At 33.0% G+C, this 24,001-nt stretch overlaps 1 protein-coding gene across 10 annotated transcripts in view; it reads left to right on the top strand.

The window, feature by feature from the left end:
• Stxbp5 (syntaxin binding protein 5) overlaps positions 1 to 23,628 on the top strand; it is a 164,425-nt gene extending 140,797 nt beyond the window's left edge. For all 10 annotated transcript variants that reach the window (XM_020168715.2, XM_020168716.2, XM_074072510.1 and 7 more), the window contains 3 exons: positions 6,999 to 7,110; positions 15,425 to 15,645; positions 17,426 to 23,628. In XM_020168715.2, coding sequence (XP_020024304.1) covers positions 6,999 to 7,110; positions 15,425 to 15,645; positions 17,426 to 17,467 — 375 coding nt within the window. In that variant the 3' untranslated portion in view covers positions 17,468 to 23,628. The remainder of the gene's footprint in view (positions 1 to 6,998; positions 7,111 to 15,424; positions 15,646 to 17,425) is intronic.
• Positions 23,629 to 24,001: the final 373 nt, after the last annotated feature.

The following is a 24,001-nucleotide window of genomic DNA, read 5'->3' as shown; positions in this document are numbered from 1 at the left end:
CTTTTATGGAAAAGATAAACCTGAAAGTTTTCCTTTTAGTGTTTGATTTCATTATTAAAGTGTTTGTTGTGTTAAGAAATAATATGGGCAACTTAATATATTCTTAATTCATTTCTATATGAAATGCATTCTTAATTCAACTTTTCAAAGTTCTAAACTTCATCGTCTTTCTGACATCAGTTTATTCTGTTCTTTGACCAGTGTTATTCTTTAATGAAAGTCCGTAACAACCATACTAAGCTTTACTTATCTATGTTTAAAAGATATTTTTTAGTTATAAGCTTTATTTTAATGACTGCTACATTCCTTCATGATATAAAGATAAATAAAAAGTGAACTTTGCTCAAGGAGTGTATGATACACTGTTTTCTTTGAACAACATTACATTTTATTTGCCTCCATATTTTCAGTACCTAGAAAAAAAATGCCTGACAAAAAAATCTATCAAATGAAAACTACTATGAAACTTAATACTTTTTTGGTTTCATAAATACCCTTTTACATTGTGCAATTTAGCCAAAAATAAAGAAGATGCTTATAAACATTAATGGAGTTTCAAGCCAAGATGGAGTAATATGGATCATATTAACCCTTCCTCCTGAAACAGCCTAAAAAGAGCAGACAAAACTCAAAACAGTAGTTTCCAAGATTCTGGACATCAGGTGAAGAAGAAAAACAGTCCCTAAGAGATAGAAAACAAAGGAGATGCCCCAGTTTTAATGCCTTAATTGAGCTTTGAGGGCTTGGCACAGAAAGGAGATACCGATTCAAAGCCTGGCATGTTCCCAAGTTAAGGAAGAAGAACCAATGGCCTGGGAGCAACAAGTGAGAGAGGAAAGAACTGCAAAGAGAGTAAGTCCTGGAGATCTGTAGGAGTCCTCCAACCATGTTCAGTAGAGTGTTTTTCAGCACATGCATGCGACTAACCTCTGACCAGAAAAAGAACCCAGAAAGGAATAAAAGACTTGCTTAGTGCCCAGGCCAAAAACTTCCTGTTCCCAACAGGCAGACTGAAAAGACTTAGAGGTCATGAGCATGTTAGTTTCCTGAAGGTGCTATAATAAGTCACCACAAATTTGGCACTCTAAAGCAGTAGAGATTTATTTGCTTATACTTCTGGAAGTGAGAAAACCAACATCAGTTTCACTGAATCAAAGTCCAGATGCTGGCAAAGTGTGGTTACCTCCAGAGGCTGTAGAGGAAAATGAGTTCCTTGCTTCTTCCAGCTTCTGACTGCTGCTGCTGTTCCTTGATTTGCAGCCACAGCACTCCAATCTCTGCCTTCATGGCCACAGTGCTTCCCTTTCTTCTGTGTGTGGAACAGCTTCCTCTACCTCACTCTTAATTATGATACCAGTAATTGGATTTGCAGCCCACCCAAATAATCCAGAACAATTTCCCTGCAGCAAGACACTTAGTCACATCTGCATAGACTACTTTTTCCTACAAGGTAACATGTATGGATTCCAGGGATCAGGACCTGTTATCTCTGGGTGGCCATTACTCAGCCACTGCTCTAGACCCAAGAAATCATAAAAGCAAGACCCGAAGGCTCACGGTGTTTCCTGGTATTCCAGAATGAAGGTCAAGAAAACTTAATAGAAGCCAGGCATGGTAAAGCGGTAATTCCAGCACTTGAGAGGCTGAGGCAGAAGGATTGCAAATTTGAGGTCAGCCTGGGCTACATAGCAAGACGCCATCTCAAATAATTATTTCTTAGAAGAAATAAAAAGTATTCAGGAGTAAGTAAAGAATACACAGGACCCAAGAATATAAAAATCTCAGTGTCTGTCATCCAATCAGATTACCAGACATGCAGAAAGCCTGCCCCATAATGAGGATATTCATCAATCAACAGAAACCAAAGCAGAGCAGACATAGATATTAGAATTAGCATAGAAGGATATTTAAACAAACATTGTCATTATATACCAAGTAGTCAAAAAGTTAGAGACATGGAAGATATAAAAGACCAAAGTCAAATTTCTAGAGATGAGAAATATACTGAATGTCATTAACAGCAGACTCAACCTTGCAAAAGAAAAGTTGATGGAGCTGAAAGCCTAACAAAAGAAAAAATAACTGAGTATTTAAATATAGGAGTACATTTATAGCCCTAAAGCATCTATAATAGAAAAGAAAGAGATCTCAAAACAATGATCTTTGTTTTGACCTTAAGCTACCAAAACATGAAGAGCAAAATAAGCTCAAAATAAGCAAAAGAAAAGAAAATACTAGAAATCAGTGAAACAGAAAATGGGGGGGGGGGGGAATAATGAAGCAAAAAGCTGGTTCTTCGAGATCAATACAATAAAATTGATCTCAAGCTAGACCTATTACATATTACCAATATCAGAAATGAGAGAAATATCTTACTCCATATTCTGTAGATATTAAATGAATATTGGAATATTATGAAAACTTATGTGAATAAACTTAAAAACTTACATGAAATAGACAAATTTCTTAAAAGACACAAATTACCAAAGATCACTCAAGCAATTGATAACCTGTATACTGCTATGTCTAGTAAAGAAATTGAAACAGAGGTTAAAAACCTTGGACCAAGAAAATTCCAGCCTACCTACATGCCTTTACTGTTGAATTGTGTCAGCATTTCAGAAAGAAATAACATTTGTATACAACTCTTCTAAAAATTGAATCAGAAAAATGCTTCCCAACTTATTCTATAAAGCAAGCATCAACCTGATTCCAAAATGAGTCAAAAATCATTACAGGAAAAGAAAACCACATGCAAACCAAAATCACAACATAAATGCAAAACTTCTAAACAAAGTTTAAACAAATTGAATTCAGCAATATGTAAAAGGATAATACAGTATCACAAGTGGGATTTGTCCCAGAAAGCAGAGTTCAGTATCAGTCAATATAATTTATCATTTTTAGAAATAAAGAAAGTTGAAAAGCATTTTTTAAGAATTCAATATAATTTTTGATTTAAACAAAATCTAAGCAAACAAGGAATTAGAAGGGAATTTAAAGAACTACCTAAGAAAAATACACACTTAAAAATTAGCAGTGAAACGCTGAACTCATTTTCCCTAGAACTAGACAGGGATGTTCACACTCTGCACTTTTATTGAGTGTTGCATTTAAGGTTCTTACCAATACATTAAAAAATTCTTCATTGGAAAGGGAAACGTAAAGCTATTTATTCATAGGTAACATGATCATATGCAGAGTAAATCTAGTAAAGTCCATCCCAAAAAGCTATTAGAATTTATGAGTTTTGTAAGAATGTGAGCTATGAGATTAATATGCAGACCTAATTTTATTTCTAAATATTATTAGTGAACATTTACAAATTGATGTTTTAAAAGCAGTACCATTTCCAATAACAACAAAAATATGAAAAACTTTTGAATAAGTCTAACAGAAGTGGAAAGACTATATATTGCAATGCTGCAAAATATTGATGAAAGAAAAAAATTTAAAATAAATTGATATCTTATTCATAAATCAGAAAACTCACTATTAATTCTGTCCAAATTGATCTGTAGATTGAAGCCAATTCAATTAGAATTCCAGTAGTACATTTTTGTCCTTGTTAAGAATTGACAAGTTAAACTGGAAAAGTGCCTCAAGCAGTAGAGCACCTTCTTTGTAAGCATGAAGCCCTGAGTTTAAATGCAGGTCTCACCAAAGGGGGAAGAGGAGCAGTATGGGGACGAGGAGGAATTGACATGCACATGCAAGGGAAGTAAAATAGGCAAAGCAATTTTAAAAGGGACAGAATTCAAAATCTTTGTTACCTTGGCAACAGCTTCTTAGCTGTGATGCCTAAAGCACTATCTATAAGAGAATAAATTGATAACCAACAAAACTTAAATTTTTTGATCTTCAGAAACACTTAAGGAAGGCTGGGCATGGTGGCTCATGCCTGTAATTCTAGCTAACAGAGAGACAGAGACAAAAGGATTTCAGTTCAAGGCCAGCCTAGGCAAAAGGTTAGCAAGACCCTGTCTCAAAAATAAGCCAGACATGGTGGTTTGTGTCTATAAGCCCAACAACTCAAGAGGCAAAAAGTAGGTAGATTTCAGTCTAAAGCCAGCCTGAGTAAAAATGTAAGACCATATCTCAAAAAAAAAAAAAAATACCAAAAGCAAAATGGAAAGTAGGAGACCCTGAGTTCAACTCCCCCTAGACCACAGAAAATTGAAGGAGAAAAAAAACAGTTAAAAATTTGAAACAGTCCTCAGCTTTGGGGAATTGCAAGTTTAAACCTCAGTGAAGGACCTTTAAACACCTGTTAGAATAGCTAAAACTAAAAAGAATGCCAGGCCAGGTTTAAGGCAAGGATGTAGAGAAGACATAGAACTCTTAACACTATGCTGATGGAAGGATAAAACAGCACAACCAATGTGGAAAACAGTTTCTTAAAAAGTTAATTTGTGAAACAAAGACCCAGCAGTTCCTCTCTTAGTTTTTTTTTTTGTCTTTTTTTTTTTACTTAAGAGAAAAGAAAATTCACATTTATAGCTGCTTTATTTGTAATAGTAAAAAACTAGAAACTACCCAAGTATCCTCAACAGATGAATGAATAAACAAATTTTAGTATATCCATACAATGGAATACTACTCAGCAATAAAAATGAATAGGCTATTACTTAGATATAAGCAATAACACTGATGAATCTCAGAATACTTATGGAAGTTAATTAAGCAAGCAAAAGAATTCCATTTATATAAAACTCAAAAAATGAAAATTATAATAAAGAAAGCAGGTTAGCAGTTACTTGCAGATGGGGGTAGAGGAGTAGTAGTTCAGGGTTTCACTAGGGGCACAGGGAAACCTGGAATAATTGACTGTGGGGTGGTTTCATGGGTATGTGTATATGAGAAAACTTACCAAATCTGTACTTTAAATATGGACAGGGTTTTGTATGTTGATAATTCTTTTTTAAAGAGCTATTTTAAAATTAAGGGATTCAATAGTCTTTATCATTGAAAGGCAATTAGTCAAAATGTGTATAGATTAAAATGCTTAAATTTCTTTTTATGCTAATTAACTATACTTTAAAGATAACTTACATTGTTATTTTTCAAGTTAAGTGTTTTGAATTATTCGTAAACTTTAAGCTTTACCGTAGTCACAGAAGTGGAACATACCAATTAATTCACTTTAAATAATTATGTTAATAACTGTAAGCACCTTGAGATTATGATTTATTAACTAAGTCCTGAGTACTCAATATAGAAAATTAGTGACTATTAGCTTTTTTTAAATATATCTTACATTCATATGAAAGTTATTGCTTTACATATCTTAGAGATACTTATTTTTCAGATGACTATTCCTACAATTTAGGATTTTCTTAATCAAAACATTAAAATCAGTGTTATTTGATGTACTATAAAAGATTTTGTGATAGCCAAAGTTCACACATTAGCCATTCATGAAATTAATCCTAAATTCTATTGCCTAAACTGATAGCTCACACACAAGAAAAATGTAATCCAAAAGTCTAAAATATACAAGAATATTTGTTTCCATATATTCATATTTTAGATTAGTTTAAAAGTCCACAGTATTGTTTCAGAAATATAGCTTACTATGAGTAGATGTTGGGAAGTATCACAGAAAATACAAATCTACTCTACATTTCACCACCACTTACTAGTCATTAACATTAATGATTCTAAATATTACATTCAATCGTAGTTAAAATCTGCATTTAAGTACAGGTAAAAATGTTTATTAAGACTATATAATATTTCTTCTTCCCAGAGGAAAGAAAATAAGAATGTAAGGACTTCAGTCCAGTTCAGTGTTACAAATGAAGCTTTGTTCCATGTAGTGTTAATAATTACCTCCTGTCATTTACAACCTATCTGGAGAGACAGTGTTAGTATGGGTATTTCTAAAAGCAAAATCTTTGTACATCCTTTATGAGCTTTCTGCCCCACCCCTAAGGAAGAAACCCTAAAAAGGCATACTTTAACTCTATAACTATAATAATGTAATACCAGAGTACAGCAGAGCTCCTCTCTGAAGCCAGAAGTATATTTGTCCTTTATATAGTAATTAGTTCTCTTTAATAGACAGGAGCACAATCCCAAAGCCTCAGTGTATTACTAATTCACTATTATAGCTTCCTACAGCTGCCTTGTAAGTTATGTTACTACCATCCTTCTCTTATAGAAGCTCTTCTTCCCTCTGTCTGTATTGTCCACAAAATTAGTTGGCATGCCAGCAGTCTTTCCTTTCTCCAGACTTGCTTTTACCATTTCTACTCTGAAGAATATTGACAGTAATCGCAGGAAAATCTGGCAAAGAGAAGGAACTCTTCCCATCTTCCTGCCAGATTTCTGAAATTCCAGGTGTATATTGGCATAATTTTCTTCTTAATATATGTTTATGAAAAAAAAATTGGTATGTCTAAATTATTAATTATCTGACTCAGCTAAAGATTACAATTCTAGAGCTGTATATTATCTTTGTTACACTGAACTACTTTACCTGCTAGTAGAAAATTGTCTTCTTTCTAATGTAAGAAGACCTGATTATTAGTTCAATTATTAATTCTCGATAAGAGTTATGGGAAAATTTTGTTGGGAAAATTGAAAACTTGCCAGGCCTGGTGGCCCACACCTACAATCCTCACAATGGGGAGACTGAGTCAGGAGAATCTTCAGTTCAAGGCCAGTCTAGGCTCACAATAAGAACCTGTCTGAAAAATAAAAAATTAAATCTTATAGACTAAGTAAAAATACCATATTTGTCTGCAATGCAAAGAAATTAATCTAGAGAAAGAAGGAAGCAACAGGTTAGTCTTGGTAAATTTAGTCTTACAAGCACTATTTGAACAAGTTACTGTGTGCTGAATCTGTTTATTTAAAATATGCTCATTCATTATTGGTGACTCTCAACTGGCAATGTTATAAGCTCACATTAAAGAGTTTACAGTGATGCTTTTGTTAATTACAGTTTAGTTTCCCTGAAGCTTTAACAATTATAATTTCTTTTGACTTTAAAGGAGATGTTGGGTGAACTCTTCACTCCTGTAGAAACACCTGAAGCACCAAACAGGGGATTCTTTAAAGGCTTATTTGGAGGTGGTGCACAGTCTCTTGATAGAGAAGAACTATGTAAGTTGACCTATTTAATTCGAATGATGTATCTTTAGGACAGAAATATTCAGACCATATAAATTTCTTACATGTATAGATTTTGTTCACTTTTTTCCTTTGTCACAATAATTTATGTATCCATTAATAAAGCACATACAATTATGTTGTCATTCTTTCCCAAATCAGGAAAATATTTTTCTCAGGGAACCCAAATCAGAATTGTTTCAAATGCTGAAAAAGGAGTATGCACCACTTTAAGTCAATAATTTAGAAAGTATTTTCTTTATTTATATCAAGTGATATCTTCATTATTTTATTTCTGTGATTGTCCTTAATTGATGACTGTGTTAGAGTTCTCTCACCTTGACAAAACACCTGAGAAAATCAACTTAAAACAAGGAAAAATTGATTTTGGTTCATCGTTTAGTTTGTGGTTGGTTGGCTTTGTTGGTTTTTGTAAAGTAGACCATCCTAATGAGGAACACATGGTGGAGCAAAGCTTCCTACCTCATGGTAGCCAGGAAGCAGAGAGAGAGGAGAGCCCAACATCCTACTATTCCTTCAGGGGCATACCCCTGGAACTCACCTTCCTCCCTCCACTAGCCCCATCTAAAGGTTCCGCCAGCTCTCATCAGTACGTAAGATCTTGTGGAGTCACGTAAGATCCAAACCATAACAGTAACCTTAAGTTTAAAAAGCCCTAAATATTTGGTCCATCTTATACAACCTCCAGAACTATGCTTAGTCCATTAGAAGGTTATTAAAAAATAGGAAAATTTGGTCCATTTACTGCCTTCTACGTAATTGACATAAATTAACAGTTGGTCCTAGAATAGAATAATGAATCAATAATCGTTTACCTTTCTCTCAAATTGGAGCTATCTGTTCTTGAATTTTTTTCTCTTTTTCTTGTTGGTTGAAATATTTTAAATTTTGTTTCATATTTGTTTGACTACTTAGAAAACTGTAACATTAAACAGTAGTAAGTAGCAGTTAGTACAATTTCATTTTTAAAACTTACTAATATTTTACTTTATATGGTTCCAGGAATCAGTTAAATCCAGGACCTCATGCATTGCAAGCAAGTGCTCTACACTTGAGCCCTGCCCCGGTTCATTTTTTAAAGTTTACCCAAGTGATTTGTCCATAGTTTTAATTCAGTTAAAATAATGAAGATGTCTTCAAGTAAATGGGGACTGATAAAGTTATATAAAAACTCAGTGTATTTTCAGAAAATTATTAAAAACATTGAAGAATTAACTGAAAGCAGTTTTTAGGAAGGACAGTATCCATGGGAAAGGATGGAAACCCAGAGTGGTGAGCTTGGAAGCTCGAGACCACTTTTACCCTGGAGTATGTTGCTTATTTGGAGTATGAGGCTAAGATAGAGAGCTGAGCCAAGGCTTGCAACATGGGCTTCCAGGCCCAGCAAGGATGTGAACCCTGAAATAACTCCTCCTCTTTACAAGAACTCCAAAGGGCTGCAGTTTACAGATTGCTGGAGTCCCCAATACCAGGCAGAATCAAATGAAAATATTAAAAGTTCTGTAAAAGAATTTAATATATTCCAAAACCTTAAATTCTTACCAATGATTTTTAAATAAATAGTCATAGATAACCAAGAACTCAAGGAAGCAAAGTATATCACAGAAACAGAAAAGGCAGAAGTAGAGTCATAAGCCTTTTCAAATAGTGGAAATATGAGGTGCAGACTATACAGTAATTATTCTTACATGTTTTATATTAGTTATCTGAAATAACAGGGATCAGAAATTTCAGATTTTGGAATTTTTCAGGTTTGATAATATTCCTAATCCAAAACTCTGAAATTTGAAATGATCCAAAAGTCTGCAACTTCCCAAGCATCATGTTAGCACTGTAAAAGTTCTGGACTTGGAGGTATACTTTGTTCAAGAGGATATCATTCTTCAGTATCTTAGAGATGGTGTAAGATGATGGAGGAATAGAAACTTTCTCCATTAGACCCCATAAATAAGAGTCTGGATAACAAGGAAAAGTCTACATACAGAAGAACAAAAGAAAGAAATGTGCATTGTTAAAATTTTTTAAGTGGGTGAGTGTGAATGCAAGTGAAGAATCAACTGGTGTAATTACATTAATATCAGGAAAAAAAGTAGAGCAAAACTTTAATAAATGTAATATCTTGGCTTTAATACATATGCAAAAACAAATACTGACACAATTACTAAAATAGACAATTTTCCAACCATAGTTGGAACTTTTCAATATATCCTTTAGCTAATAAAACAATCAAAAAATAATTAAGGATGTAGAAAAGATGTGAACAACACAATTAATGAACTTAAAATAACAGGTATAGAATATTATAGAATGCACATTCTTTTAAAACACAGAATGTTCATAAAATATATTTGTAGAGAAATTAGTAATGTATGCTGGATTATTTTTGGAGCAAACTATTGTTATGTCTTTAATGAATTTTAAACATTACATCCAAAACTTTCATGTATATGTGGTACTCATGGCAGAAATAATATTGCCTATTACCCATATTAAATAATGGACAAACAGATGTTTATCACCAGTTCTTTTTCATTTTCTATGTTAGTTTGTAACTCACAATTTTAAAAGTTGGGATTTTTTTTAAGTTGACCATATGCTAGGTTATTTTTTTAATCAGATTTCAAGAGTGTGGTTTGATCACTATACAGTTGTGCTTGTAATCCATAGCAAAGACAAATTCTCATGTTTGATAGCAAACAAATATATTTTTGAATTACTCTTGTGTCATAGAATTTGTAGCCACTGAAATTCATCTAAACTACTACTTAAGAGTGAAGTTCGTAGTCCTGAATGCCCAATATTAGAAAAAGAAAACAAAGTAAACAGAGTATTAGTCTCAAAAAGGTTGAAAAATGGCAAAACAAGTAGAAAGATTAGGATATCAGTGCAATGGTAAATAAATACACGGTAGAAAAAAATTGACAAAGCAGTCTTACTTATTTTAGATGCCGTAACAAAATACTAGACCAGGTGGTTTTTCAATGCCAGAAATTTATTTCTCATAGTTCTGGAGATTGGACGTCTGAGATCAGGACTTAGTAGAGCCATGTTCTTGGATTTCAGACAACTACCATCCTGCTGTGTCCTCACATGAGGGAAAGGGAGCTGGTAGCTCTCTACACTGTTTTTATACTAATGCCATATGTGATGACTTGTGACCTGATTACCTTCCAAAGTCCCCTTCTCCAACATCACACTTTGGACTTTATCTCAACATAAGAATTGCAAGGGGACATAGACATTTAGTTTATATAACAAAAGCCAAAAGTTGATTCTTTAAAAGTATTAAAAAAGATTAACTTCTGGTGAAATCAAGCAAGGAAAAAGGAAGACATGAGTAAACACTACGGAGAATGAAAAAAAGGATATCTTTAAAGTTATTGTTACCATTTCAAAAAAATAGTATGCAATTTATAATTTTATAATACATTTTTAAAATTTCGGTAAAATAAGTTCCTAGAAAAATATAATTTACCAAATGGACCAAAAAATAGTTTTAAAAAATCCAAATAGCATTGTAACTATTACATATTGAAACTGTCATTTTAAACTTTTCTGTAAATAAACTCCTGGTACAAAGTGGGCTTCATTAGTTAAGCTCTACTAATTACTTAAGGGAAAAAAAAAATACTTCTACTTGCAAACAAGGTCTTCCAGAAAAATAGAAAAGGAACTCACTTTGGAAAAAAAGAATTCATCAACTTGTGAGATTAGCACAACCTTGATAATGAAAGCCAAAACAGTGTAAGAAAGGAAAAAATAAAGCAAATAGACACAACCCAAAAATAATATATTAAACCCAGTGTTAAGTAATAAGGATAGTATGCCAAGCCATGATTGTTTTATACCAGGAATTCAAATTTCATTTACCATTTAAGATAGAAAAATCATTCAATAATTTGTCATATTGACAGAGTAAGAAGAAAAATCATATAAATGCAAACAAGACATGTTAGAATTCATTATTCATTCGTGATAGTGATTCCTAGGAAGTAAATTGATAAACTGAATCTAAAAAACTTACAATGTTCAGTATCCAAAACCCTATAGCAAATATCATACTAAATGCCAGAACATTAAAAGATACTAAAAACTTTTCCTTTGATATTGGGAATAAGATACTCTCATTACTACTATATAAGCATTCTACCTTACATCTGAGTCCCTAGAAGCTAAGTGAATGAAGAAAAAAGAAATAAAAATTAACAAAAATTGGAAGGGGAAAACAAAATTATGATTTGCAAATGAGTGATATAGTGATATATATTTAGAAAACCCAGAAGAATCTGTAGCTAAATTGATAGAAATAACAGAATTTGGCAAACTGACTGCATATCATTATACAAATAAAATTCAGCATATAGTAACAAAATTTAAGAATGAAAGTTTAAAATTTGCTATTGTTTTAATTTTCTATCACTGCTATAACAAATTACCACAGTTATTGGCATAAAACAACTCAAGTTTACTGCCATACAGTTATGTAATTATATGAGTCTTAGTGCTATTGCCAGAGCCATGTTCCCTGTTGGAGACTGGAGAGAAGACTATTCCTTTATTATTTTCAGCTTCTGGAGCCACTGTCTCTATTCCATGGGTCATGGTCCTTTTGTCACGGTTCAAAGCCAGCAACATTGCATCTTTCTGTTTTTGTGAAACCACATCTCTCTGCACACACAGCTAGGGAAGGTACTTTGCTTTTAAGGACTCGTGATTAGATTGGATTCACCTAGATAATACAGGATAATCTGTCCATTTCTAAGTGCTTAACTTACAGCAGCAAAGTCCCCTTTCCATTATAAGATAACATATTCACAGATTCTAGGGAATCTTCGGGGAATCATCTTTCAGGGGAGGCATTTTTCTGCCTACCATAAATATTTATTTTTAGAAAAATCAGGTTGCAGGGGTGAGTCTTGGTGGTAGAGTGATTGCCATGCACAAGGCCCTGGCTTCAATCACCAGCATCAAAAACAGGGAGAGACAGACAAACAGTTACATAAAAAAAGTGCCTACAGATGCCAACAGAAAATGTGCAGGACCTAGACGGAATTACAAGACACAAATGGATGCACATAAGATTATGAAGTGGAAAATCCAATATAAGATATCCAAAAACTGATGTATACATAGATGTGGGTGTATGTGTGTACATATACACATGCATACCTGATGCAATTTTAATTAAAATCCTCCCCCAAAATGTATGGCTGTTAGTAAACATTATATGAAAGCTCTAGGGTTCTCAACACTTCTTTTTACCATTATAATAGAACCTCTAACCAGGGCAATTAGACAATAAAAGAAAGTAAAAGGCATGTGGATTAGAATAAAAGAAATACAACTCTCACTATTTGCAAATGATATCATATTGCACATAGAAAAAGATCCTAAGAAATTCACACCCAAAACTTACAGCTAATAAGTTCATCAGCAGTGTTGTAGGACATAAGATCGATAAAAAAAAATTAGCTGAATTTCTATATACTAGTAATGCTTAACCCAAAAACGAAAATAAGAATTCTATTTGTAGTAGTATTAAAAACTAAACTACTTAGAAATAGAAAGATATTAAACTAAAAACTTTAAATATCATTTCAAGAAGTTAAATAGTAGTAAATAATAGTTGGGGGCACCAGTGGCTCACTCCTATAAACCTAGCTATTTGAGAGGTTGGGATCAGGAGGATCACAGTTCCAGGCCAACCCCAGCAAAAATGTTTGTAAGACCCCCCTTCAACAGAAAAAAAGCTGGGCATGGTTGTTACACCTTTTGTCCCAGCGATGACAGGAAGCTTAGAAACAGGAGGGTCATGGTTCAAGCTGGCCTAGCAAGACCCTATCTCAAAAATAACCAGTGCAAAAAGAGCTGGTGGTATGGCTCAAGTGGTGTGGCACCTGCCTGGCAACTGCAAAGTCCTAAGTTCAAACCATAGTATCACCCAAAAAGAGAAAAATAATTAAGATGTAAATAAACCAACATGTCATATTCGTGGATTGGAAGACAATACTGTTAAGATGTCAGTACTCCCCAAACTGATCTACATAGTTAACACAATCCCTATCAAAATCACAGCTGGGTTTTGCATAAAACACAAGCTATTCCTAAGATATATGTGAAAATACAAAATAGCCACATGCGAGAAATTCACCTCACATTTTTGTTGGCGGACTCATGTGTATTCCAGTTTCAGAATTTACTACAAAGCTATACTCATGAAAACAGTGGGATATATAGATCAATAAACAGCATTGAGAGCCCAGAAATAAACCTACAACATTTATAGTCAGTTGATTTTCTGTAAAGATGCCAAGAAAATTCAATAGTAAAAGAATGGTCTTTTTAACAACTAGATACCACGTACAAAAAAAAAAAAAATTAACTCAAAAAGAGTCAAAGACCTTAGTGTAAGAGCTGAAATTCAAAATTCTTAGAAGAGAACATAGATATAAATCTTTGTGGTTTTTCAGAAAGAACACCTAAGTCACAAGCAAAGAACAAAGTAGATAAACTGAAACTCATCAAAATGAAAAACTTGTGCTTCAAAAAATAAATATCAAGAAGAGAGTGGAAAGGTAATCTGAAAACTGGGACAAAATACTTTAAAATCACTTATCTATCTGATATCTGATAATTTGATATACAGAATATCTACAGAGCTATTAAACCTCAGGAACAAAAAAAACCAAATAGCCCAATTCTTAAATGGTCAGAAAGTTTGAATAGGTATTTCTCCAAAGAAAATGAACAACTGATCAATAAGCATGTGAAAAGATGCTCAACATCATTTGTCATTCAGGAAATGCAAATCAAAACCCACAGAGATACCATTTCATATGACTAGGATGACTGTAATAAAAAAAGACACTACAACAAATACTGGCAAGAATGTGTAGACATTGGAGCCCTCAGACATTGCTGGTGGTAATAAAACAATGGTACATCCTCCTTAGAAAACTATCTCGCAGTTCCTCACAGAGTTAAACTTAATTACCATTCTACCTAGCAGTTCCACTCCTAGGCATTATGTATCCAAGAGAACTGAAAATGTATCTTTACATAAAACCCACAGGTGTTCATGATAGCATTATTCATAATACACAAAAACTGGAAACTAACCCAATCAACTGATGAGTGGACAAGCAAAATATGATGAAGCCCTAAAATATATTATTTAGCAATAAAAAGAGATGAAATACTGATGCATGCTATGACATAGATGAACTATGATGTTATTCTCAGTGAAAGAAGCCACCTACATAAGATCACATACTGTATGACTCTTATTTTATATAAACTGCTCAGAATAGGAAAATTTATAATAAGACAGAATAAATTAGTGATTGAGAAGGGTTGGGAAGAGGGGGAATAAAAAGTGACTGCTAACAAGCTTTGGACTTCCCTTTGGGGTGATGAAATGCTCTGGAACGAGGTAGTGGTGATGGCGGGGCAGCCTTGTGACTAGACATTGAGTGTTTACCTAAGGACTGATTATATAGTATGTCAGTTATTTTTAGTAAAAAAGAAAGAATTGTAAGCTGAAGGAAAAGGGAATGACTGTAGAATAAATAAACCTTTAAAGGATTGAAGACTTGCATTTATCTAGGTGTTAGATAACCAAGGACCGAATTACAAAGGGAAGGGAAGCAATCCTAAAATATTTTGAAGGAAAACTGATCTGTTTGGTAAATGACAAGAAAAATGGAGACAGAAAGAAATAAAGCACATCTGGCATATCTGCCAATTCTGCCGATTGTGAAGCTAAAATAGAATGTTTTTAAGTCTGAGCATAGTATTTTTGCAAAGTTTCAAATATGGAGTTAGGGGTGTTGCGGTCACACCTGTAATCTCAGCACTGGGGAGACTGGAAGCCAGAGGATAATGAGTTCGAGGCCATTCTGGGCTACGTAGTGAGGTTCTGTCTCAGAAAGAAAGAAAAGTAAACAAAGAAGTGTGGAGTAAATAAACTAAAACAAGTCTGGATATTAAATTTAAGCCTGCATATTTGAAGTTAATGTCTTTAATAATCTTTAATTTTGTGCACCATGCCAATTACCCATTTCAGCAAATAATTACCAAACTCTGATTTGCAGAAGTTTTCTGTAGGAATTAGTGTAGGGAAAAATATTTATTAATGATCCTTGTATGGAGTGTTGAATATGTAAATATTCCAGTCATGTTGCCACTCAGTCCAAAAATTATGTTTTAATCCTATCATGTAGTAGGATTTTATTTCAGTAAAATTTTTGTTTTTGGTGTTAGTCTTTCATTTTTCAAATCCTTTCAGTTGGAGAGTCATCTTCTGGGAAGGCTTCAAGGAGTCTTGCACAACATATCCCCGGCCCTGGTGGCATTGAAGGTGTGAAAGGGGCGGCATCTGGAGTTGTTGGTGAATTAGCAAGAGCCAGGTTGGCACTGGATGAAAGAGGGCAGAAGCTTAGTGACTTGGAAGAAAGAACTGCAGCTATGTTATCCAGTGCAGATTCATTTTCTAAACATGCTCATGAGGTATGTCCATCAAATAGAGAGTTAAAAGAATCTTGGTAAAAAGAGTATGAGAATTACTGTACTTTAATAGCTATTGTATTTCTACACATACGAATTTTCATTTTCAAATTTCTTTGTACAATTGCAAATTCCTGATTGTTGCCACCAGAGGGAGCCATTATAAGAATATTTCCAGAGACTTTGATCTCTTGGTGAAGTTTATAAATTTTGAAGGAACCTGCTCACCTTCAGCATCTTTATGAACAATGCCACCAGCTTTGCAACTGTTTCTTAGGGACTATAATAAAAATGCTAATTTCTCTTAATTCCTCAAGATCTACTACTACCTTGTTCTGAAGAAAGAAATTTGTCTCCTTGAGTCTCCCAGATAGATCAAAATTGGCAAACATTTGATTGAAATAAACAGTACTAAATCTGTCCTGTAAACTAACTCATATGTATTCACATGGAGAGGTCATGGGGTACCTTTTGCAATGGAGTCATTCTTGATCTCAGAAGTCATAATGGAGCTCAGAAATAGATGCTGTACACTAGGGATCCCTGAACAACCCTTTCACAAATCCTTTTTGTTGACTAGTATAGTGCTCTTTAAAAATAGAACTTTTAGAAGTCTGTATGTAACATAGACATTTTTCATTTTTGTACACATTTGCCACTTTCTCTGTACTTTGAGCCGGCTTACTTTTCATATTTAGTTCCTAATGTGGTCCTTGAGGATATTTTGAGTTTGTTGTCTGAGTGAACTATATCAGGGTTTTTTTTTTTTACATGAGCACCCAATCTATAGTTATAGCTTTCCTTTAAATTTTTCAACTAAAAGTAAGCTCTTCTTTGCTCAAGAATGCTGAAACCTACAATGCATGAAAGAGGTAACTCGACCTGGGAGATATGTGTTCAAAGCTTTAGAGAGATTCAGAAGTCCTTTTGAGTTCTTGTATTATGCCCAGAGACACAATACTAGAGGTAAGCTAGAAGCCCTCAATCTTAGACAGGAATTTTAGTTTTTATAACCCTGCACTTGACTGTATGTCTCTAACACAGATAACACTTCAGTCACTTTCACAATATATCCACTCTGCATAGCAACGAGCTCAGTCTCAAACCAATAGCTTTTTCCTTCTACCAAATACTGGTCGTCAGCCATATTTAAGAGTCTAGGGAAGACTGTACTTTGAGGTTGTTGCAGTCATGGTTTATTGGCTCAGATAGCCTGGCTTCAAATCCCAAGTTCACCATTATGTTAACCTTGAGTAAACCTTTCAGTTCTTCATTTATAAAATAGGGAGAAAAATACTGTGTAACTCAAGAATTCATGGGCAACTCAAATAAAATCAAGTAGAGAAAGTGTATGTTCAGTGTCTGGCTCAGTAGGCATTCAGTATATTCAAGATGTCAGTAGTAGTTGAATTTCCAGCCTTTCATTCCCTACATCTTTAAGCATTATTTTTACTTCAAAATTAGAGACTGGAAAATTACCTTATTTGTAGATTATTACCTTAGTTACCACATTATGTCACATCTCATAAAGGAAATTATGTCACATCTTGGAAGGAAAATTCAAGGACCATCCAGACTATTTCTTTCAATGGTCATTTTTCCTCTAAATGAAACAGTTCTTGTTGATTTCTTTCTATAAGTTGATTTTATTACAATAAGCAATATAGTAATACTAGAGAGTTTTTAGAGTCCTATGTTTTAGAAAAATATAGAAGCCACTTATAGATACTCTTGTTCTGGCATTTTGAAAAGATGTTTTTCTTTTTTTCTTTTTCCTCTTTAGATGATGCTGAAATACAAAGATAAGAAATGGTACCAGTTCTGACAACCAGAATCCATTAAGTCCAACTTCAGCCAGAAGGGAAAAAAATTTTCCTTTTTAGTTCATTTATTTAGGAAAGTCAACATTAAAGGGATGTTCATATCACTAAAAACTGTTCTTTCCTAGCACAATCATGCACTGTTTTACCTCAGTCATGTGGCTTTACCTGAGGAGCGTTCACACACACAAACTGGAATATATGGTGTGTGCCAGGTGTGAGTTGACAAATGAGGAAATAGCAGGTCTTATATGACAGATGAAGAAACAAAGAGTGATATTGAGGCGGCATGGTAGGGACTGTTCCTTGGATCATTCCTATATTAAACTTTCATATGCCAAAAGATTTTGTGCCGTTGTATCTGCCATCAGTGTTTGAGCTATTTGGGGGAGAGACAATATGTCAAAAGTCCTGAGGCTGAAATAGTTACATTTGTGTCATTAGACTGGATTATAAAAAACAGCTGTCTTGGACTCTCCCTTCCTTAAACTGACTGGTTATCAATATCATTAGTGAAAAAGAAACAAGCTGTTTGTTACCATATCTTTAGATTAAGCTGAATGGTGGGGCTTTAGATAATCAGAACATACACATGGTTGATTTGTGTATGGGCTACTCTTGGATTCTTGTTATATACTTGTGTTTAGTTCGTATTTTGTCAAAAGCAAAACAAGGTGATACATCACTTTTCATTGAAAAGAAAAGTGTAGAGCATGACCGAATTGCTCATCATTCTGGAAGTTACCATGTAGTGGCCATGCAATGTAGAAAGTGCAAAAAAACCTCCATTGTGGCGAGGAGAATACTTCAGTGTCCTTTGTCCTTTTTCTCATTCATTCAGCTAAAGGTGAATTTGACCAAAACAGTTACTGGTTAAATTTGTAGAAGAGTTGAAATTGGCTAAGTTCTTAATTTTGCTTGAAATTTTATAAAATGTTTAACCAAATGTATCTTTGCATTATTTAATTAAAATTGCTAAAACAACAATGTTTCATTATTTCAGTAAAATGCTCAGCTCCCTTTATAAAATGCCCTTTATTTGTTGACAATTCCAATTCACTCAGGTTGATGAGCCAGTTAAATCTTAGTGCACATGCTATCGCATGGAAAATTAAAAGCATCTGTTGTCAATAATCAAGAGTCTAGTCTGATGACCTACAAAACATTTTCTGTAGAAATATGCTATAAATCTGTGCGTATCCTTTCAAGGTTTAAAAAGCCAAAAGGAAAGGCAACTATGTACACTTTGGTAACTAAATTATTTTTGTTATTGAATATAAAGTAGATTGAGATAGCAATGGACAATGAATGATTGATTCCTAGCATAGCATTACAGAAAGGAAAGAAATTACTCCATAGATCTGGAAGTAAGCACTCTCTTAATGCCAGCTAATCTGAGATTATTGTTGATTGTGAAAGCCACAAAAGAAGAGCAAAATAGAAGCATTTGAAATGAATGTTAATGAAATTGAAATATTGTTTTCTATGAGAAATTTTTGAAGATCATTTTCTTTTTAATTAAGAGATAATCAGAGCACAAATTGACGGCAAACATGGTTGGTTTTCTAGTCCATATGATCATTAGAGGTATGTGTAGAACACTGTAGCTTTTTCACAGTCTGTTAAGCTTCTTCTCCTCTTTACTCTTTTCATTAATAAACTTTTGTTTACATTTTATAATGTGTACTACTAGATATAAAAGTTTACATCAAATTTTACTTTAAATACCATTGGGTAGGGACTAAGTATATGTGATAGATGTAATTGATCAATCCAAAAGAAATATTTTTAAAATGCAATCATTTTCAAAAGTGTTGAATATGTAGAAAGTACCAATGAGTAATCTTTCTGTTTAGTTAATGTCAGCTGTCTGATGGACATTCAGCAGTTTACAAATTGCTTAATGTACATTACATATTATCCAGCAAACCCATTGTTCCATAATAAGTCACAAAAAGTATTAGGTCCTTTTTTAAAGGTATATTTTGTGAATATCTGTAAAATCAACACTTACAGATTTTTCAATGTTGTTGAGAAGTATTAAGTATATTAATATACTGGTTGATTCTCTATCCATGTAGAAGGTCCATAGCTTTAATTTAATTTCTGTGTTATTTTGTGTTATTTGTATAATAGATTAATTTTTACTGTCATTTTTCCTATTGTATATAAATGAACCAAACTTGTAATTATTTTCAAATAGAGAAGTAGATAAATTTACCCAAGATGGATTTTATAAGAAAATCTTAGATCAGTGTGTTAAATTACTGCATTTTTAAATTAATCTACAAATTATGCACAACAAACTAGAGACTCACTTAGGATTAAAAAGCTTTAAAGTATTTTTGAGTATAGGAAATAAGCTTCTAAGAGTTATACTTGATTCAGTCTGTAGATAAGAGTCAGTATGCAGTAATAACTAACCCAGGGAATTTATTGAAATTTGAGAGATAACATCTCTTTTTTTTAATGCAAAAAGTAGTAGTCACCAGCAAGCCAGGACTTCAGGAAAACTAACCAAAAAAATTTAAAAGTCAAAATAAAAAATGTATCAGAACATGAAAGATTTTCCCATATCTTCAACATTGTTTTGTCACATTTGTCCTTGACTCTAAATTGAAGTATTCATTGATTAACAGTTTTTCAGTAGGAAGTGATTTCCATATATGTACCATATATCCAGCTTTCACTTTGCAAACTAAAATCCATCCATATTTGCTTAGAATGGTCTTTGAAATCTTATATTCTCACAAACTTTGTACATTACATTCATTTGAAATTTTGCATCATCTTGACACCCTTTGTGTGGATTTCCACCCTATAAAGTGTTTCCAAATGTTGATGATAGCTGCAACTGAACTATTGCTAACTTCTTGAGCTTATTATGGATATGAAAAAATGCTGCTACTTGTCTATGTTATTGTGTGTAAGTGTATTGCAATTTAATTAAGAATAGTACTTTAAAGAAAGGTTTTCCTTTACTTCAGACTTCATTGTAGGTTCCTTTGAAATTATTTCATGTAGATATTTGAGTGTTTTAAACAAGTCTGAAAGTGTTAAATACGTTTAAATTATAGAGATGCTGGGGAGAGGAGTAAGGAAAGGAAGAATGTGTGGAAGACATCACGAAGTTCAAAGTTTTACCCTAAGTTCTATATTCCATATCTGTTTTGCTTAAGGCATTTCTCATGTGACATTAGAAAAGCTATATCCAAAGGTAAATTTTTTGTGGAAAGATTTATTTTACATTTTAACTTTAGGGATTTTGTTTATTTGTTTCTGCAAAATAAAGAGCACTGAACTTTAAACTTGAATTTTTTCTGCACTTTTTTAGGTAACAAAAACTTTTTATTATCATTTAATCCACATTTCAGTTTAAATGAAGTGATGCTTGTGTATAAACATACCAAAATCATGAATATGCTGCTAGTTGCACCTTAAACAACCAATCAGTTTTAAAAACCTTTCATAGGGTTTTATATAGTTTTCAAAGGTTCAAAAAAAGTAAAATTATTTTCTGTATGTTTCAGTGTTCTTGGTCTTAAGTTTAATTGCAACACTTTCAGATTTGTTTTACAATCATACAGTAACATGTTATATTTATACATACTGCTAGAGAATATACTTTTAGTTTTAAAATGGAATTTTTATAAATGTACTCTTTAATTTTAAAAATGGTGAACTTGTTAAGTTTTAAGTCAAAGTACTTAAAAAGTATGTATATTATCCATACAAAAAGTTATGTTTTACGCTTATAATAAGAAATATTGGTATCTCATATCGAGATACAATTAATTTTTTAAAATCATGCATAATTTAAAAGTCTTCATATATGACAGAAAAGATACCATAGTTTAAAAAAAAAACCTCTATTGAACATTTTCAAATTAATCTTCCTTTGTGGGGGGATACCCACAACAATGATTTCAAAACCTTTCTCAGTAGTTACAGCTTGCTGTTGGATGCCTACCTTAACTATTGTTTTAAAGTATAGATATATATATATATATATTTAAAATAGTTTTCAAGGTATTTTCTTCTACCTTTTTTAAAAATAAATTTCCAAAAATGAAAACAGAGTTTATGTATTTTTGTCAATGAAGGTTTTTATTTTGTAGTTTATAGAATTTGTTCCTTATCAGTTTGATACTTGATCAGTATTTCCTACACTTTTTAATCTGTATTTTACTTTGAAAAAGAACACTCCTATATCTTACATGTCCTTTTTCTTTTCCATTTTAGGGTTTTGTTCTCTTAGATTGAAATTTATGCCCACAGTTTTTTTCATTTGAAAATGAATGTGGAGATACTGTTTACAGCTCTTGTTAATTGCTCTTTTCACCATTCTGATCAACTTCTAGTAGAGTGCTATAGGGATTATATTCTTGTGAATATTAATGATACTACTGCCTCGGAAGTTGTGAAGGTACTGTGGACAGAAAACAGTTGTTACAACCAAAAAAATTCAAAAGAAAAACATTAGCTTACCTTTTTGAGAGAATTAAGTGATTATTAACTTCCCAATTTCCAGGGTTATAACATTGTTTGTTCAGTCACTGATATAGTCTTAAAATTATTAGGCACACTTCATTTATAAATTGAGTACAGTAATCCAGGGTTACTTGTAAGTGCTCTCTTTATTTTTCTCTTTAAACCAGAAAAATCATGAATGTCAGTTTTGCCAGTATTTTGCAATGAGGCTCATAGTTTCGATTAAAATTTTGTAGTATGTAAGATGTAAATAAGTATTAGTTTATCGTAGGTCATTTGACTCAGGCATTTAAAATGGTACAGGTTATTGACAATGGAATCCTATTTAAGTTTTTTTAATACTTTTGCTATTTGTTTTCTGTTGTCTAAACTTTGTTTCAACTGAAGACAATGTAATGCAACAGGCTCAACATATCAGTAGAAAGCAATGCAAAGAGGATAAATCATGGTTTGATTTATTTTAAGTTTTTTCTTTGTAAATAAACAGTACTGTGATACTTTAGGTATGACCTCTGCTCAGCATGGTAACTAGAACCAGAAAAACATTTTGCTTTCTAGTTATACCATCTGTTTCTTGTAAATGCATTACAAGAGACAATATGAAAAAGAGCAAGATTTAGTTTTCCTAACATTTGTTTATGTCACGGGCAAGCATGCTTGGTGTAGCACTATAGCTTGTATAGACCTAAAACTGTACACGCAGGTGGTGTGCAGTTGCTGCACTTTCCTTCTCTATTTTTTTAAATCTTGCTCAGTCCCAGTAACTATCTCAAAGGTAGTTGCTGGAATATGCATTTGAAATATTGTTTAAAAAAATCTCTGTGTACTGTTTAACAACAACAAAAAAGCACTATTGCAAACACTAAAAATGTGTTCAAACTTTATAGTTATTTTGCATTCCTGTAATTTATCAGCAAAAAAAAAAAAACTGTCATCACAGCAAAAGGTTTAAAATTAGGTAATGAAATATTTTTGTAAATAAATACCATTAAGATGGTATTTTAAAAGTGTATTATAAATTAATGTTTCTGGAAAATGTTCATATATATGTATATGAATGTCTCTTTATGCTGAAGGGCTCTGATTGGGCAAAATAAAATAGTCTAATCTCTCCTGAAACTAAACAAGCCCTTTTTTATGGAAAATATGTTTAATAGTTTTCTGACTTGTGGAATTAACCCATTATTTTAACCTGAGAAAATAATTGATAAAAAAAAAAACAGATTGCCACATTTCCAAAGGGAAAAGCAAATTGATCGGGTAATTCAAGCAAGGCCAGCTGTGCATGTAACTGTGGAATTTTTGGTGAAAATGCCTACCCCTTTGGTATGTGGGTAAGAGGAAAGGAGTTGGGGTGGGAGTCAAGGAGACAGGAGCCAGATCTAGAGATACCCAGTCACCTGGGGGTCTGATTAAACACATCTCTAATATGCTCCAACTAATACTGATGTTGCTGGGCTGTGGAACATACTTAGATTCGCTAGGACAATGGATATGGATAATTTCCATCTTTGGCATTTTGCTACTTGATTTGTCAGTATGAGTGTCCAACTATTTGTACAAAAAATGAATATCTCATTAATGAATCTAGGGTAATTAACATAAAGGCGGTCGAGCTGCTTATTTGTCATTGTTTCCATTGCATTTTAGAATAAAGTCTATGGCAGTTCTCTTACTTTGAGTGTTTGACTCTTCCTGTGGTGAAAGACCATTCCACATGGTGGCAGTCGTGTCTCACCTTATGGTGTGAGCCTTAGCAAGAAGTGCTTACAGTGTAATTGTACAAGGGAAGAGCCACAGGCTTTGCAAAAATGAATTTTCCTAACTGATACACCATCCAGAAAATTATTAAATGATCTAATATATGAAACAGACAACACTTTTTTCCTAAGTTATACATTTCTGTAGATTGGTAGTGGTAAGGCTTATTATCAAAAGAAATTTTACCATTTTTCCAGAAAACATAGGCATAAAGTGATAAAATTTTGAAAACTGAAGATTGTCTTCATTTCTCTGGTCATGCCTTTTTAAAGGTCAGTACTTTGGGT

The sequence above is a fragment of the Castor canadensis genome, chromosome 1, assembly GCF_047511655.1.
Source record: "Castor canadensis chromosome 1, mCasCan1.hap1v2, whole genome shotgun sequence".
Classification (NCBI taxonomy): domain Eukaryota; kingdom Metazoa; phylum Chordata; class Mammalia; order Rodentia; family Castoridae; genus Castor; species Castor canadensis.
This window is presented reverse-complemented; position numbering and strand designations above follow the sequence as displayed.